This window comes from Carassius gibelio, chromosome A19, assembly GCF_023724105.1.
Source record: "Carassius gibelio isolate Cgi1373 ecotype wild population from Czech Republic chromosome A19, carGib1.2-hapl.c, whole genome shotgun sequence".
NCBI lineage: Eukaryota > Metazoa > Chordata > Actinopteri > Cypriniformes > Cyprinidae > Carassius > Carassius gibelio.
In genome coordinates, this window is record NC_068389.1 from 3,210,683 (window position 1) to 3,229,408 (window position 18,726).

Sequence of the window (18,726 nt, forward strand, 5' to 3'; positions counted from 1 at the left end):
TAACGCGATATTACAGTCGCACGTCAAGCCGGATGCGAATGCTTTAAATTAAATACTTAGTGCTTTTTTAAAAGCTGTTTATCATTAGTATTATTTATATAACATTACATAACCACAATGAATAGCTTTCCAAGGTGAATAAAGTTGTATGTGGATACCAAAAAATGCATTTCACACAGGCATGGAAAACTCCTGTTAAACTCAATATACAAACTAACATAATGTTCATAATGTTCACTTTTCTGTTCTTCGGAGGTTCATGCTGTAAGAACCGTTCAGATATAAAACCGCTGGTTGGGGAAATGTTCCTGAGGGTTATCAGATGATTTCCTCTAGAGCATGTGGGGATCCAGAGTACAGTCATGGCCTAATGGTCGTGTCCTACATCACTGTGTCTAGTGGTTAGAGAGTTTGACTCCTAACCCGAGGGTTGTGGGTTTGAGTCTCGGGCTGGCAATACCACGACTGAGGAGCCCTTGAGCAAGACACTGAACCAACTGCTCCCCGGGTGTGTGTTCACAGTGTGTGTGTGTGTGTGTGAGCACTTTGGGTGGGTGAAATGCAGACCATGAATTTTGACTATGGGTCACCATACTTGGCTGTATGTCACGTCACTTTATAGTCACTCAATTTTTCACCAGTCTTTGGTTCCTGTGCGTGTGTGTATGAATATATATATATATATATATTCATAGATTATACAAAAAGACAAAGACACATTCTTTTTACTTCAATGAGGGAAAGAACTACAATCCCATTAAACACTGTGAATTAAAAAAATATTGTGTCTTGAGAGCAGAGAGAGAAAGATGCAGCGTCCCATTGGTTCTACTTCTATTGCACCATGAAATGGACTGCAATCATCCTCTCACAGTTAACATTCTCAAACACGCTTTATCTTTGGAGTGTTACACGCTGTTCGTGAATAGATCAGATAAGTTGCAAAGACTGAAGAGTCTCAAACCCAAAGAGATATTCTTATAGGGGTTAAGACCCATCCACGCTCCCCTAAAATGCCTTGTTTAAACACACCCCACATGTCTACTTCACTGTGTGGGAAGATCTGCATAACACTGCCCAAATCTCTGAAATCGTCCTGTTTCAGAAAGGCGGGGCATAGAGGAGAAACAGTAATGTACATTACGTGGAAAATAATGTTTTTTTTTTTAAAACCTTAAACTACATTATATACAGACTGAAACTAAAATTAAAACAGACCAGCAAAAACAACACTAGCTCTGTCCAGACATTAAGATACTTCAGTCGCACCTGCTGCTCACAGTCTGGTTAGTTATACGTTTATCAGTGTGGAGCCTCTTGCTCTAGCATGAACACAGTCTCTTCCGTGATGCTTTAACCATGACACTGTAAACTACCAGAGTTAAAGACTGAGAGAAGAGTTAGGCTGAGAGCAGGAGAATGTTCAGGAGCATTCAGATTAAACTAAAGAGCACTTCTTGGATCTGTTTGCGGCTACACACCGTTGGCCAGGCTGGACAGACACACGGAGAGAGATGGCCGTCAGCTTGAGCTCTGCTGCTCATCTGATGGTGAGGAGGACGGGGCGGCTGCAGGGTCACGGGGCTGCACAGAAGGGACGACTGGACACATTTCAGGGCCAGATGCTCAATATGCAGACGGCTGTAATCGAATGGAGTGATGTTCAATGGGCTCTCTGATTAGCATCAGGACAATGGCATCTCCCGTCTGTGTCTCTGGGGTCAGTGGAGAGGAGCTCTGAACTTGACCTTTCTGAAAATTATCAGCCAGACTGGACACCAGGATGATTGACTGGTCATGTCTGTCACTTATAATGAAGGTCAGGAGAAGCGTGTGACTCTGGGTCTCACATACACACTCTCTACTCTCTAAGAAACAGAATCAAATCTGACTCCAGTAGAGTTTCACCTTGATGTTGCTAGGCTTCTCCACCAGAACATGATTCTCGGCCAGGTGGCCAGACTATGACCAGTCGAAAACAAACTTGTGTTCTGCTGTTCACAGTTCTGAGAGTGATTATAGCACATGGACTTGTTTTGATCTGACTTGTTAAAGCGATCTCAGTTTTTCATATTTCTTTTCTCGGGGCAACTCATTTGCATAGGAACATTAACTGCTAAGTAAAGGTTAGATTGGTCTACTTTTTTTAAGAACTGATTAATGACTGTTGAAACTTTACATTTCCAAAGTACTACAGAGCATTTTATTTATTTTCTTCACCATTAAAAAACAACAACATATAAGTCGCAATTATGAGAAATAAAGTCAATAATGTGAGATCTAAAAGAAAAATAAAAATAAAAATGCAGTTCAAGCATTTGATTTATTTGGTCACACTTTATTTTAGGGTCCAATTCACACTATAAACTAACCATTAAATAACTTTTGCATCAATTAACTTCTTATTTGATGCTTACTTATAGTTTATAAGGTAGTTGTTAAGTTTAGGGAATTGGGTAGGATTATGGATGTCATGCATTATTATGTACTTTATAAGCACTAATAAACAGCTGTTAATATGTTAATAATAGACATGCTAATAAGCAGCTAGGTATCAGTGTGAATTGGACCCTATACTAAAGTGTTACCATTTATTTTCTTTACCATTAAAAAAGGCACAATTATGAGAAATAAAATCAATAATGTGAGATCTAAAGTTAAAATTACAAAAATAAAAATACAATTCAAAGAAGAAGAAAAAAGTTGCAAGTTTGCGACATGAATGTGAGTTATATAGATGTAATATCAAGAACTAAAGTCTTGTTTGTTTGTTTTTTACTCTGAGACAGAAAGTTTAATTTATATACTCCTAAGTAACTCAATCCCCCGCGCGCCCCCTGAGGCAATAATAACTTTATACCTCATAGGAAACGATGAATTATTGCAGTAATTTCTTTAAAATAATCCATCATTTTCTGATTCATCACTAACCCAATGTACAATGAAAGAAAGATAGCTTTAAAATAATACTAATGATAAACAGCTTTTAAAAAAGCACTAAGTATTTAATTTAAAGCATTCGCATCCGGCTTGACGTGCGACTGTAATATCGCGTTATTTCATTGTTTTAGCTCTTTTTGAACGCAAAGATCGGAAGTCTCGCGGGATTTCAGTGCGTTGACTAAATGCCACGTCGGATTGAGCCTGAGCAGCAGCATTTACTGGTCTTTATTTGATCGACTGCGCAAAATAAGCGAAATCGGAGTTTGTTTGTTTTTCCCGTTACCGGTTTTAAAGGTTACCGGAGTCGTGTGCGGATACAGCAGCAGGTCAGTTCTTTACATGACGATCTTTGTGAGAGTGACCGTGTGTTTACTGCACTGATCTGCTCCTTCTAGTGTGTTGATGCTGCAGAGAAGCTGTAATCCTGTTCAAACACTCACGCTAGAGATGATTTACCTGACTCTAATGACTGAATGGAGCCGATGCTTTGAGCACACACATATCATCCTGAGCTCTTTCGCTCGGTTACTGTGACACAGATGGTTTAGACTTGATTTAAGTCGCTGGATTCAGTTGATCTTCGGGGTTCCTACGTCTCGGAAAACCGGAGATTTTTTTATTTTGTCTTAACGTAAAGATGAAACACTGTTTCTCGTTAGGCTTTACTTCAAAAGACTTATTTGGGAGGGAACTGCTCTTAATAACCGGTCTCCAGTAACACAGAGCTCTCGGAAACAGATTTCATTGCTTCAGTTCTGCTGCTGTCATCATGTCCGCTTTACTGCAGGATGTTGTTCTGACGTGACGTCTGTCTGTGTGTCCGTTCATTCATTCATTCATTCATTCATTCATTCATTCGTTCGTGAATTGTTAGTGACAAGTAGAGTTCATAAAAGCTGTGAAAATCTGTTATAATCTGACCTCCAAAAAAAAACAAAAACAAATCCGGCCGATTTGACTAGTTCAAGCTATTTGAGTTGAACTAAATCTGATATACTGGATGACATTCTGTGTGAAATCCTGTACTTGATCTGAAACTGTTCTGAAGATTTCTCTGGTTTCTTATATTATTGTGCGTGCAGTTTTTATGAGCTCCTCCTGTTAGTTGAAAGCCTACGTGACGCTCCTGGATGAAGTGCATGGACCTGTCTCTCATCATGACTGAAGTGTTGTGTTTGTGTGCAGGAGGAATGAGGACCTTCATCAGATCACTGTTTCTGATCACTGTTGGGATGGCCGTGTGTCAGCAGACGCTCGCTCACGGACACTCGCACGGTGACGGAGGCTGCCACGGACACTCACACGGAGGGGCCAAGATGCATCATGGGGCCAGCAAGTGGAGCGCTGAAGCCAACCTGCCCCACGCTGAAGAGGAGCATCACGGACACGCACACGCACACGATCACGGACACGCACACGCACATGATCACGGACACACACATGGACACGCACACGCACATGATCACGGACACGCACATGATCACGGACACGCACACGATCACGGACATGGACACGGAGCAGAGCGGCTGAAAAGAGATGTGGAAGCAGGGAAGCGGAGCACGATGGAGCTCTGGATGCAGGTAAACATAAACATAATAATATATATTTTTCAAATGTTATTGTGGATTTTTATCTCACAGTTCAGACTTCTTCTTTCACAGAATTCTAACTCTCAATTGCATGTTATAGTCAGAATGCTACTACAGCGGCCCACAGAAGCAGTCACTGAGGCATCTGTGTATATATATATATCTATGATAGAACACATGAGACACATTTGCTCAGAACATTGAGAAAAACATTGAATGTCTTTATTTCCGAGATCTGTTTCCATCCACAGACGCTCTGCAGTGCCATCTTTAACCTCCAGGGGTCTGTGGAGGACTGGCTGAAACCATGTCTTTACAGCATTGAGCTTCCCTTGTCTCTCTTTCTTTGTCTCCTGCTCGTAGGCCATTGGAGCCACTCTGCTGATCAGCGCTGCGCCCTTCCTCATCCTCTTCCTCATCCCAGTGCAGTCGAACACGGACCAGCACCAGAACCTGCTCAAAGTGCTCCTGAGCTTCGCGTCCGGAGGGTTGCTCGGGGATGCGTTCCTTCATCTCATCCCTCATGCGCTGGGTGAGTCAGCACACTGTGGAGGTCATGTGACCAGAACATCCTGTCACATGACTCCAGACACGCTTCCCCAGACTCTGTAAATATATTATATTGGTAGTGCTGATTTTATTCGAGATGGTCTATCAAATGAAGGCTTGTTCTCCTGTCAGAAGACTCTATTAACCCAAAACCAAACCTTCACCCCTTGATCTCGTCCCAACACAGAACCTCATTCTCATCATGGTCAGTCACACGGCAGCGACGGGGCACATGGTAGTGAGGAGTCACACGGTCACTCACACGGTAGGCTGCTGTTCGCTCACTGAAAGACACGATGCTCTGCTGCTGTTTCCTGAAGGGTCAGTCAGTGTGTGGTTTCTGTCCCAGGTGCCGCCCATGGTCACATGATGTTGGTCGGGCTGTGGGTGCTGGCTGGCATTGTTGCGTTCCTGGTGGTTGAGAAATTTGTTCGTCTTTTGAAGGGAGGACACTCTCACTCTCATGGTAAGAGTCTCTAAACTTCAAACCAGTCAGAGTGTGTTTGCATTTAAAGCCCTTGAAACATTGCTAAAGCAGCTCTCTCTAGAGTGAGGATCTGTACCTCTCTCACTCGATGATGAATGACAGAGACCTAGCAGCTGTTCCTAGTAATGTAGCAGAGAATCATGTCGTCGCAAACAATCCTGCTGCTAATGAATAATACTGAAATATAATTCCTCTCTTCTTTATTTTTTTCTTTTCTGTTTTTCTTTTTTTGAGCAGTGATCCGGACATTGTTGACAGGTTTCCACATACAATAAAACCCTTTCTTGCCATGTTTTCAGCTGCTCCAAAGGCTAAAGACAGCGATGAAGAGGATGATGACAAGAAACGAGAGAAGAAGGGAGGGAAGGAGAAGAAGGCTGCAAAGAAAGCAGTAGAGCCGGGTTCTGGTACAGAAGCTCCAGTGTTTGAGGTGTTGTGTTTGCGTGTGTCAGCGCTGTTGTCTCTGACAGATCAACTCTGTGTCTGCAGATATTAAAGTGTCAGGTTACCTGAACCTGGCTGCTGATTTCACCCACAACTTCACCGATGGTCTCGCGATCGGCGCGTCATTCCTGGTAGGTCCAGCGGTCGGCGCTGTTACCACCATCACCATCCTCTTACATGAGGTCCCGCATGAGATTGGAGACTTCGCCATCCTCGTCCAGTCAGGCTGCACCAAGAGGAAGGTACAGAGCTCCAGAGAGCCTGAGATTGGTTGAAAAAAGAGTTTTCTGAACAGCACTGTTCTTACTTGACCCTTACTTCTGCTGTTTTCATCAGGCCATGTGTCTGCAGCTCCTCACCGCCATTGGTGCACTAGCTGGAACTGCCTGCTCCTTATTGGCTGAAGGGGTGGGTGCCGCGGCAACAGCCTGGATCCTGCCCTTCACTGCGGGAGGCTTCGTTTATATCGCGACCGTCACGGTTCTTCCAGAGCTGCTGGTGGGACGCTCTAGCTTCTGGCAGTCAATGCTGGAGATACTTGCTCTGCTGTTCGGTGTGGGAATGATGGTGCTGATCGCAGAGTACGAGTGAGGGACGGACAGTGCCTTGTTAGAAAGAAGAACCTTTAAAATGAGGTGAAGAGACCAGTGCATGGTCACCTGAACCTCTAGAGACTAAGAGTGTGTTGAGATGAATGCTAGTATTGACCACAGAGAAAAAATATTAATAATAAATTGGAATGAATGAGGTAGAGAGAGTGAATGAAAATAAAGTGCTGAACTGCTCTCATTAACCCAAAGACCAACATGAATGGATCATTTAATCATTTTAGGCACAGGAACCTTCCCAGGGACCAACAGCTAGAAAATCCCGTCCGGGTCTCTGTACTGATGCGGACGGACAGATAAACGCTTGTCTCCGCTCGCTGGAGCACAGCTTCTCTCAGCAGTAGACTGCTTTTCTAGAAATATCAGTTACGTTACATGATTCAATCTTTTCATTTGCTGTTCGCACAATGAATGTTAATGTGATTCCTTCTTAAGCAGAGTGTGCTTTCTCTTGATTCCTCTACTGTAATATTCAGCTGTGTAGCCATTAGTCAGTGACAGAGTGATGTTGACTGTCAGCTCTTTAAAACACACACACACACACACACACACTCCCCTGAGTCTCCTGGGCAATCTGCAGCTTGTCATTGGTGATGGGTTCTTCAGAAGGTGCAAGCGCACTGTGTTTATTAAAATTACAATTTAGGTTTAGTGTTTATTTCTTTTCTTTATGCCTGTAACTCCATCCATGGAGATTGTTTTTTTTTTTTATCCTTTTATGAATTTGTTGAAATGTTCAATCTCTTTTACCTGTAATGTAAACCCTTTACATTCCCATTGAGTGTAAATCAAGCATATCACTTCACGAACAGAAGTGGATGCAGTGTTGTTCAATTTCAGTTCAATAAAAGAGTTGTGGTACATCTCTAACAGTCTGTGTTCAGAAGAATTCTGAGGAAGCGTCTTCTCATTGGCTAATTCCTCTTGAGTGATTGTGACAGAGAGAAATCTCCCTGATCCACTTTCTTCTTGAAAAATGACACACTGACGTTCTCTTGCATCATGTGCAGCACATTACATAAAATGCGTTTGGACTTGTGATTTTCAACAAGCAAATGTTTATATATCGATAGGGGAAATTTCCATCACAACAGTAAAACTGCAGTCATCTGACTGATTTTCTTTTCACAATGAAAGTGATTTGCAGATATGAATGTAAAATAATTATTAATATTCAGATTCCATATCTGAAGCACTTACACCTTCCAGTACAGGCCTTGTTGCACCCACAATTTGGTCAACTCCCAACAACTTTCTGCAATAGGTGGAAGTGGAGTGCAGAAGACTTTCCACTCTTTGTCCTTTTTAACCCATCCCCAGTCGGATGGGCTCGGTATTTGTGGATGTCACTTCAGTGCCTGTCCCCACAAGTATCCAGTCTCATAAGAAGCATATTTGGCATTCTCTTTGACTGCTGCTTGAGTTGATGGGATCAAGTCATATTGTCTTTGTTTTCTGGCAAAGAGATCAAGCCTGGCCTCATTCACAGTGGTGACATCGCTTGACCTGTCATACATTAGTACAACAAATATCTCCAAAGCTTGCAGGTCACTATCATCGACTGCAGAGGGACATTTGCTGAGTCTTGCAAATGTATTTGAGACCTAATCACACAGGTCCCATGTTTTCCAGGCAGACTTCTTTGATTTGCCATGGAAGGATGACACAATGTCACAACCACTGAAGGCATGGAAGAAGAGGATACCACATGTTTTCTCTGGTCCTATGGCTGAAACCACCTCACGTATAGAGATCCATCTTGTCTTCTCTACTTTGCCAAACGTCACCCAAATTTTCTCCAGGCCAAGTTGCATCAAAGACGGCATAACAGAAGTGGCTATGATTAAAATGTCTATGTCATTGACATCAATCATTAGGATTTGTGTCCTTGTTTCACTGCCATGTCTGCAGCAAATGTATGGGCAGAGGGTTTATCCTTTTACCACCCTTTACCAAGCACTTTGATGTATGGGATACAACTAAGTTCATGCCTTAACCCTACACTTAGTCCGATCGTTCATCCAGTGCCATTTATATCCTGTGTGATCTGTACACCATCCGGTTAGCTAAAACCCCATTAACCTTGGCTCGGCTCTCCCGCACTGGCACAACCTGTCAGTTCAGGTGCGACTATCTAACTGTTTTGGGGTAGATTAGACAGCATTTGGGATACTAACTTTACAATTAGCCAACATTGACCCCACTCTCAGTTTAACAGCATTGTGCCCTGGTAGAGCAGATATTCACTCTTGTCTAATCTATCTTTAATCAACAAATCAACACAACTGTATTTTGATGTGTTAAAAGTTGTTCTTTTGAATAATCTAAAACATATGAAATAAAATGATACCAAATCATCCTTAATGAAAAAGAAAAAACAATACATTTCTATCGGAAAATTGACCTTTTGAGGTTCCAGGGGTCAGCCATCTTGAAAATAGAAATTTCTAGTGGCTGGGTGTGTTTTCTTGTCAAGCAACCCTTAGAGACTGCTCATACCAATTTGTATGCTTATTTCACTAACCAAACAATTATATTGCTTAACTGCTCCATTTAGGTGGTGGTAATCTTGAAAAATGGCCGCCATCTTGAAATTTCAAGTAGCTGTAGGTGGCTTATTGTCAAGTGACCCACAGAGACTGCTCATGCAAATTGGCATGAGCAGTCTTCATGGGTCACTTGACAAGAAAATTGTTCGAGCCACTTGAAATTTCAAGATGGCAGCCATTTTACAAGATGTGAATTGAACCATGGAATCAGAACTGTGGTGTCCCTCCTTTAGACATTGTAGGCTGTGAAAAGATGTACATAGTTGTTTATTGTATTAGCCAAATCGAGCGCAGCGTGAGTTCAGTCAGGTCTGTGCATGTGCTTAACTAAGGTGTTTATGTATTTATGTGCAAAATACTTCCATAAAATGTTTTTATTATTACAAGATTAGTTGCAAATTCAGAGTTTCCATTTCCAAATAATGTTAGCCATTCTCTCTGATCAGATCAAATTTTTAGTTGGTGCTCCTCAGTGAAGGATGAATTGGTTTGCTATCGCTTGTGCCACACTATTGAAATGAAATCACACTTCCTCCCTTTTGCCACTGTGAAGCAAATCAATCTGCCACACGGTTTAAGTTCTCACATGTGAGGAGAGCATTTTCATTGAGACATTTATGAAATCACACTGTGGCCACATGGCTATTCTATGCTCCTCTACATGGTTTAACTGCAGCTATACAGAAAATAGCAGAGTGTACCACTCAGGAGACAAACAAATTCAACACGGACACACATGCAACTTGAAATTGCGATGCAATTCCAGTATTAAAGTTATTCCAATTTTACACAAGACACATGGTCTAGAATGCATGTAGCATCAGTGGCTTGTAGCATCAGTGTTTCCCAATAGGGTTGGAATGGCCCTCTTCTGGGCATCATTCCCACGATCTGTTTGTGTGTTGTACACTCTTCGCATGTTAATGGGCGGCTAATCGTGGTTATTTCATCGTTTGTATTTGTTATGGTTTTGAGTACAGCAATTTTAACTGATTTGGAGGGTTTTTCGCTGGATTTGCTCTGGTTTTAATCGGACTTCGCTGATTTTGTTCTCCGTGTCTCTGAACGGGATCTCGGTTTCTCTGAGAATCTAATGCGGCAACATCATCATCGTCACTATCGCTGTTTCTATCATAATCAAAGGTTTCATGCAGTGCCGCTTGCTTAACTGCAGCCACTGGGAAGCACGCATTATTACAGCAGTCTTCAAGAGCTGATATATAATTATTGCCGGTTTGGAGTTTATTTTGAAGCTCTTCGAGTTTTCTTGACATCATCTCACTCTTTCTTGCCCAACCTTGTCTTTCGAATGTAAATGCCTCGACCTGTGCTCTTAGTTTTTGCAATTCTTCAGAGCGCCCTTTTTCAATTTTTTTGATGCTTGTTATTGTGCGTTTGTTTTCAGCTATTGTCTCGAGGTCATTTTTACGAAGCAGGTAGACGATAGCAGTTGGGATATTCTTATATTTCGATTTAGATGCCAATTTTTTGCCCTCGGCCAAAAACCAAGCTACAATTTCATTGTTTTTCCATTTAAGATTGAATCCTTTATCATTTAAACTAAGAAGTGTGTCTTTTATTTGTAATGCTGGAATTTCCATGATCTCCCGATCTACACTGTCACTGTATTGTCCCTGAAAAGCCATGTTTCCCAGTAAATTCTCCACCCACCGGATTTCTACGGTCTCCGGTCTAACAATGGGTATGTCGACCCGTTCTAAAAATGTGTCTATATGTGAAATGCAAAAAGCTTTCCCTCAACACTTCTAATAAGAAAAAAGAATGAACTTACCACAGCAGTTGTAGACAGGGAAGAAGCTCAAACCTTACAGTATTGTTCAAAATAATAGCAGTACAATGTGACTAACCAGAATAATCAAGGTTTTCGTATATTTTTTTATTGCTACGTGGCAAACAAGTTACCAGTAGGATCAGTAGATTCTCAGAAAACAAATGAGACCCAGCATTCATGATATGCACGCTCTTAAGGCTGTGCAATTGGGCAATTAGTTGAATTAGTTGAAAGGGGTGTGTTCAAAAAAATAGCAGTGTGGCATTCAATCACTGAGGTCATCAATTTTGTGAAGAAACAGGTGTGAATCAGGTGGCCCCTATTTAAGGATGAAGCCAACACTTGTTGAACATGCATTTGAAAGCTGAGGAAAATGGGTCGTTCAAGACATTGTTCAGAAGAACAGCGTACTTTGATTAAAAAGTTGATTAGAGAGGGGAAAACCTATAAAGAGGTGCAAAAAATGATAGGCTGTTCAGCTAAAATGATCTCCAATGCCTTAAAATGGAGAGCAAAACCAGAGAGACGTGGAAGAAAACGGAAGACAACCATCAAAATGGATAGAAGAATAACCAGAATGGCAAAGGCTCAGCCAATGATCACCTCCAGGATGATCAAAGACAGTCTGGAGTTACCTGTAAGTACTGTGACAGTTAGAAGACGTCTGTGTGAAGCTAATCTATTTTCAAGAATCCCCCGCAAAGTCCCTCTGTTAAAAAAAAGGCATGTGCAGAAGAGGTTACAATTTGCCAAAGAACACATCAACTGGCCTAAAGAGAAATGGAGGAACATTTTGTGGACTGATGAGAGTAAAATTGTTATTTTTGGGTCCAAGGGCCACAGGCAGTTTGTGAGACGACCCCCAAACTCTGAATTCAAGCCACAGTACACAGTGAAGACAGTGAAGCATGGAGGTGCAAGCATCATGATATGGGCATGTTTCTCCTACTATGGTGTTGGGCCTATTTATCGCATACCAGGGATCATGGATCAGTTTGCATATGTTAAAATACTTGAAGAGGTCATGTTGCCCTATGCTGAAGAGGACATGCCCTTGAAATGGTTGTTTCAACAAGACAATGACCCAAAACACACTAGTAAACGGGCAAAGTCTTGGTTCCAAACCAACAAAATTAATGTTATGGAGTGGCCAGCCCAATCTCCAGACCTTAATCCAATTGAGAACTTGTGGGGTGATATCAAAAATGCTGTTTCTGAAGCAAAACCAAGAAATGTGAATGAATTGTGGAATGTTGTTAAAGAATCATGGAGTGGAATAACAGCTGAGAGGTGCCACAAGTTGGTTGACTCCATGCCACACAGATGTCAAGCAGTTTTAAAAAACTGTGGTCATACAACTAAATATTAGTTTAGTGATTCACAGGATTGCTAAATCCCAGAAAAAAAAAATGTTTGTACAAAATAGTTTTGAGTTTGTACAGTCAAAGGTAGACACTGCTATTTTTTTGAACACACCCCTTTCAACTAATTGCCCAATTGCACAGCCTTAAGAGCGTGCATATCATGAATGCTGGGTCTTGTTTGTTTTCTGACAATCTACTGAACCTACTGGTAACTTGTTTGCCACGTAGCAATAAAAAATATACTAAAAACCTTGATTATTCTGGTTAGTCACATTGTACTGCTATTATTTTGAACAATACTGTATATCTACAGAGAGAATCAATTTGAAATTAGCGCTGGAAAGACGTCACTCGCATAATTAGGGAGATCACGTCGGGGTCACCACTTTGTAAGGTCCAGGCACTCGGCCCAAGGAAGGTATCCGGTGCTGGATGAAGGTTTCCTGCGTGTTCTGTCTTTCAGCGCGTAGAGTTATTCATTTTAAGTTAAACTCAAATCTGACTCCATTTTATTATTTAATCTGACTCCATTTTAGTATGACCTCGAATTTAGATTGAAATGCAAATTGGTTGTATGCCTTTTTAATTAATGTTCTTCTGACATTTGATTATTCTAGTTAACTCTATTTTTATATTAACTCATTCCTTCGGGTGCTCATGTTGCTAACAAGGATACAATGTAATCTACTAGTCAATAATTACAGAGTAAGACAGAATAGAATCAAAATGTAACAATTTATTTACAGTCAGGTAGATATGTATTTTGCCAATTACACATCCAATTGAAACCCATCAAATCATATCAATACAAAACATCAAATTCTCAAAGATGAATCTAAAAGTAAAATATGCATACCTGACCTTAGAAAATACATAGTATGAAGTGAAGAGACACACAACACACTACGGGCTTTCTGGCTACAGAAATCGCCCTGATCCTTTTGCTGCAATCCTTTAAATACCTCAGACCAAGGCAAACATCCCCCGAGATGAAGACAGAAACTAACAATTTGGAATTTGCATTAACTCAGGTCCCAAGCCTGGGTGGTTTTACAACTCAATGGGAACAGAGGGTAATTTACATGGAGGGCCCTAGGAAAGGACACTTCCATCACAGTAATCAAGATATCTCTTAACTCTTCAGATCTGTATTATCTTCTAATCTACTTTTGTGAGAGTGAGACCATTGTACCAGTTGCACTGAGACATTTCCAATGATACTAGACATGAGTGTTAGTTCACTTGCATTGATATTTTCATGTAATCATTTTGAGCAGACTGAGTAGAAGGAAGAATGGGTGAAGGGATTTATAATGAAACAAATGGCCAGAAGGGGAGGAGGTCTCCTGCTCCTCCACTCTGTGGGGTGTCTCGAAGATGCCCGTGTATGTTTGTATTGTCTGTTTCTCAGGAGATCAAAGTATCTCAGGTTCTTTCGTCCTTACATATGTATTTAGTATTTATAAATACTAAGGTATTTATGCAAAAAAAAAAAAAAATAATTAAAAAAAAAAAATTACCCAGTCTAAAGTGCTGGAAAATGAAATACCTTTGGAAGTGCTTGGATTTACTCGAAGGTTTAAGAACCCTGGTGTACCTTTCTCTGAACAACAGAGGGTGACAAAGACTAACCATCCTCTGAAACCATCGAGAATTAATAGTGAGAAGTACTGGCTGCATCAGATCTTAGGCAGCTGACTCGCTGAGCATCAGGCATGTTCGACTCACCAGAACTGTGCAAACGGATTGCATTCTGACTGAAGCAGTGCACACCGGGCAGAATATTGTCCGACTGAGACGGCGCCGATGCACATGACCGTCACGTGTGGCATCAAGTATCGCGAGAGTGTTTCGAGAGCAGCCGGCTGATTCGGCCTGCAGTTTCTCCAGAGTGACAGCTGGAGCACTGATGACGACACAGCTGTTCACGATTGGCCAGACTCACCACATGACGATGATCACGTGGTGTCGGGGTTATTCTTCTTCAGGCAGTAATACTCTTATTATGTTTTGGGGGTTAATGTTAAAGCTCTTGTATGTTCAGTTATTCTGGGAGCAAGAACCCCCATAAGAAACCATAATGCCAAAGATAAATTGTTTTCAATAAACTCAAGTAAACTTGCCTAATTGGTTCCTGACTGAAATCGAGCGCAGCGTCAATTCAGTCATGCCACGGAGGCAAAGCTGAGAAAAGCTGATGCGGTCAGCTGTCAAATCGCTCTAATCACCACCTCTCTCCTATAAGACACGGGACATATATATACATGGCACTACTGCTCAGCAAGTATACTCAACTGCTCGCGACCCTCCCTCCCTCCCCATTATAAGCATGAGCACATTACTGCGCACCTTCTGGCTGTCGTCTTGTTTGTTTCAGATCACTAAGGCTTCCAAAAATCTTAGCTGGTATGGAACTCACTGCTGAGAGACACCCATCTTTATAACCAGGCTACAGGATAGACTTCCCACTGCCACATCTACATGATTATCACCGTTTGCTTTAAAGACTTTATTAAAAGTCTTAATTATTATGTATTTCTAAATTCATGGTTCTGGGGGGTTAATGTTAAGCAAGAACCCCCATAAGGAACCATACCGCCAAAGATAAATTTTGTTCACTAAACTCAAGTAAACTTGCCAAAGTGGTTCCTGTCTGAACTAGAAAAACAAAAGAATTCCGCACCTGAAATTCCCAGGTGGTCTCCCATCAAAATAATAACTTGGAGCTTCAGAGATCAGATGAGGACTGAGGTGCTCAGGCTAAAATAAAGAAAAAAAAGTGTACAGCACCTATATTGTCACAACCACACCTGCTACACTCCCAGGATCGGACACTTACGCCACACCCACTCGTCCCCAATCACCTGAATTCTAAACACCTGTGCATCATCACCAGCACCACATATAAAGCCACCAGTCACCATCACTCAGTGTCTGGTCTTGCACCGATCTCCTCACTTACCTGAACGACATTAATCTACCTACCTGATCTGCCTTCCCCTCTTCATCCTCATCGGAACTTCTACTACCATTGTCTTCGTCTGAGTCACCGTCTGCACCACCACTCACCTGAAGGAAAGTTGTGTTGTTTCTGTGTCCTCCACGTGTCAAGATTCACCTGTGTCTGAAACCTCTGATTCACATTAAAAACTGTTTCACTGAATCCTCTGTGTCCTCGTCTGTGTCTGACAGAAGACCAGACCAGATGCAGAGCTCTCCAGATACAGGCGAGGACCGCACCGCGGATCCCTTCACCGAACTGGTTAACGCTGTACGGTCCTCACTACTACAACAAACTCAACTTTCTGCTTCGACTATCACCGCTACACCGCCGGTCACTTCTTCAGTTGCCCCTGCGAGTCCCATGGCCAAACCTGCGACATACAACGGCACCACTGAACGCAGTCGAGTCGCATTCATCATCAACCTGCTCTCAGGTAAAGCTCTTCAATGGGCTCAATCTCTCTGGGACTCTAACTCCTCAGCTATCGGATCGGTAACAAATTTCTGTTCTCAGTTAAAATCCGTCTTTGGTCAACAAACTTCGGCCTTATCTGTCCATGATCAACTGTTTACAATTCGCCAACAGAGAGATGAATCCGTGAGTGATTATGCCGTACGCTTCCGTACACTCGCTTACATAAGCGGCTGGAATGAAACCGCCTTAATTACGGCATATCGCCACGGTTTGTGTGACAGAGTACAAGAGTTGATTGTGGTATATGAAGACTCACTGGGACTTGAGTGTCTAATTCAAAAATCCATTAGAGTTCCCCAGAGACTCACTGCCTGTCATCCGCTCACTCCCGCTGTACTTCCTCCGCCCGCTATACCATCTGTCGCTCCTCCAGCACCAGAACCCATGCAAGTGGATTCCAACCATCTATCCACATCGGAACGTCAGCGGAGGATTAACACCGGCCTGTGCCTCTACTGTGGGGGAGATGGACACCTCTTACCATCCTGTCCAGTACGACCTCCACGCCCAGCGGTGAGTACCATCCATATTCCACCTCTAACTGCTCCTTTGACTAAAACCTGGGTTACTCTAAGACATCTCCATTTTTCCGTTTCAGTACAAGCCCTCATCGACTCCGGTTCGGCGGGGAACTTCATCAACCGGCAAACATTAACTCGTCTAAGTGCCAAGCGTCATCGAAGCCCCGTCGAACTCAAAATAACAACAATACAGGGAAAACCGCTGGGCAAGGGTCGTATCCACTATTTCTCCCCCACAATCATCCTCCGCGTGGGACTCCTGCACGAGGAAAACATTACGTTTATGGTGCTGGAGGAATCCACCGCAGACATCATCCTGGGACGCCCCTGGCTAAATCAACACCAACCTCACATCCATTGGCCCACTGGTGAGATCCTGAAATGGGGACAATCCTGTCATCCTACCTGTATCACTCCCCCAACTAAAGTTCCCAAGGTCATTCCTCCCGGGAAGAAGTCATCCCTACCGGTCCAGTCCACATCAGTGGAAAGCCCCGACTCTGAGGCTGATCATGTCATCCCTCCAGAATATCGGGCGTTCCAGGATGTGTTCAGTAAGCGGTTGGCAACGAAACTTCCACCTCATAGGCCATGGGACTGCGCCATCGACCTCCTGCCTGGAGCAACCCTTCCTAAAGGACGAGTCTATCCACTGTCCATCCCGGAGCAGAAGGCCATGGAGGAGTACATACAGGAAGCACTCGCTCAGGAGTTCATCCGACCATCTACTTCCCCTGCCGCTTCCAGCTTTTTCTTTGTGGCCAAGAAGGACGGAGGCTTGAGGCCGTGTATCGACTATTGCCACCTCAACTCTCAAACCATCAAATTCAGCTATCCTCTTCCCCTGGTCCCAGCAGCATTAGAACAACTACGCGGAGCCAAGATCTTGAGGAGCACCTAAAACTTAATCCGCATCCGGAAGGGGGACGAGTGGAAGACTGCTTTCATTACCCCTTCCGGACACTACGAATACCGGGTCATGCCGTATGGGTTATCCAACAGTCCATCCGTCTTCCAAAATTACATGAATGAAGTCTTCAGAGAATACCTTAACCAGTTCGTAATTGTCTACATCGACGACATCCTCATCTACTCCACTTCCAAGGAGGAACACATCCAACATGTCACGCTCGTACTCCGAAAACTCCGGGAACACCACCTCTACCTCAAATTGGAAAAATGTGAGTTCCACACGCCCTCAGTCCAGTTCCTGGGATACATCATCGACCCACAAGGCGTGAAGATGGACCAGGGGAAGGTGGACGCCATTACACACTGGCCTCAACCTGGTTCCATTAAAGACCTCCAACGCTTCCTGGGCTTTGCCAACTTCTATAGAAGATTCATCCAAGATTACAGTTTACTCAGCTCCCCTCTAACTTCTCTCCTCCGGAACCGGCCCAAGTCTCTGTCCTGGAACCCCGAAGCCACAGAAGCCTTCCACCGACTCAAGCGGGCCTTCAAGACTGCTCCGATCTTGGTCCACCCTGACCCTAAGCAACAGTTCATTGTGGAAGTGGACGCCTCATCAACCGGAGTCGGAGCAGTCCTATCCCAGCGGCAGGGGGATCCTCCAAGACTCCATCCATGCGCCTTCTTCTCGAAGAAGCTATCCCCGGCGGAGCAAAATTATGACATCGGTAACCGTGAACTACTGGCCATCAAGCTGGCTCTGGAAGAATGGCGTCATTGGCTGGAGGGAGCCCAGTTCCCTTTCGAGGTAGTAACAGACCACCGGAACCTGGAATACCTCCGTGAAGCTAAAAGACTGAATCATCGCCAAGCCAGATGGGCCCTGTTCTTCACGAGATTCAACTTCAAGGTCACTTACCGTCCTGGCTCTCAGAACAATAGAGCCGATGCCCTCTCCCGTCTTCATCAAGCAGATCCTGAACCCGAATCTCCGGAACCAATCCTCCCTCCAGCCATGATTGTAAGTCCCATCCAATGGAACATTGATCATCTGATTGAACAAGAAAACCTTCAACACCCAGCTCCGCCGGGAGGTCCAGGAGGGAAACTCTTCGTCCCCCCTCAACATCGGATTACCCTCCTGGACTTAGCTCATACCTCTCCGGGATCTGGACATCCAGGCAGGAGGCGGACCCTCTCACTCCTTCAACAACGTTACTGGTGGCCATCGATGGCTCTGGATACCGTCCGCTACCTCAAGGGATGCTCCGTCTGCGCCATAGCAGACACCCCTAGAAGACTCCCGGAGGGTAAACTGGTGCCTCTTCCCATTCCTGAACGTCCATGGACCCATATTGGCATTGATTTCATGACTGACCTCCCTCTCTCTCAAGGCTACACCTGTGTACTGGTAGTGGTCGACAGGTTTTCAAAATCATGTAAGCTCATCCCTCTCAAAGGGCTTCCCACTGCATTTGAAGCGGCAGAGG

The 18,726-nt window shown here is 43.5% G+C and overlaps 2 protein-coding genes across 4 annotated transcripts in view; both read left to right on the forward strand.

Moving 5' to 3' along the window:
- LOC127934894 (uncharacterized) overlaps positions 1 to 18,726 on the forward strand; it is a 276,354-nt gene that overhangs the window by 146,954 nt on the left and 110,674 nt on the right. The gene's annotated exons all lie outside the window — the stretch shown is intronic.
- Positions 3,102 to 7,490, forward strand: LOC127934890 (zinc transporter Slc39a7). Of its 3 annotated transcripts, XM_052532437.1 has the most exons (9): positions 3,102 to 3,269; positions 4,129 to 4,337; positions 4,404 to 4,523; positions 4,896 to 5,064; positions 5,269 to 5,346; positions 5,431 to 5,547; positions 5,868 to 5,975; positions 6,058 to 6,254; positions 6,349 to 7,490. In XM_052532437.1, exons 2-9 carry the CDS (start codon positions 4,134 to 4,136, stop codon positions 6,601 to 6,603), a joined length of 1,248 nt encoding a protein of 415 aa, XP_052388397.1. In that variant the 5' UTR covers positions 3,102 to 3,269; positions 4,129 to 4,133; the 3' UTR covers positions 6,604 to 7,490. The 3 variants fall into 3 exon arrangements, with proteins under 3 accessions (XP_052388397.1, XP_052388395.1, XP_052388396.1); XM_052532435.1 differs by having other exon boundaries at positions 4,129 to 4,523; XM_052532436.1 differs by having other exon boundaries at positions 4,129 to 4,523; positions 5,269 to 5,334.

What these genes read in the sequence shown, in the direction of transcription:
- LOC127934890 (XM_052532435.1), top strand. Translation starts at nt 4,134, where the DNA reads ATGAGGACCTTCATCAGATCACTGTTTCTGATCACTGTTGGGATGGCC. An exon ending in CGATGGAGCTCTGGATGCAG is followed by an intron (nt 4,524 to 4,895) that starts GTAAACATAAAC and finishes TCCTGCTCGTAG; the next exon opens with GCCATTGGAGCCACTCTGCT. An exon ending in AGCAGTAGAGCCGGGTTCTG is followed by an intron (nt 5,976 to 6,057) that starts GTACAGAAGCTC and finishes CTGTGTCTGCAG; the next exon opens with ATATTAAAGTGTCAGGTTAC.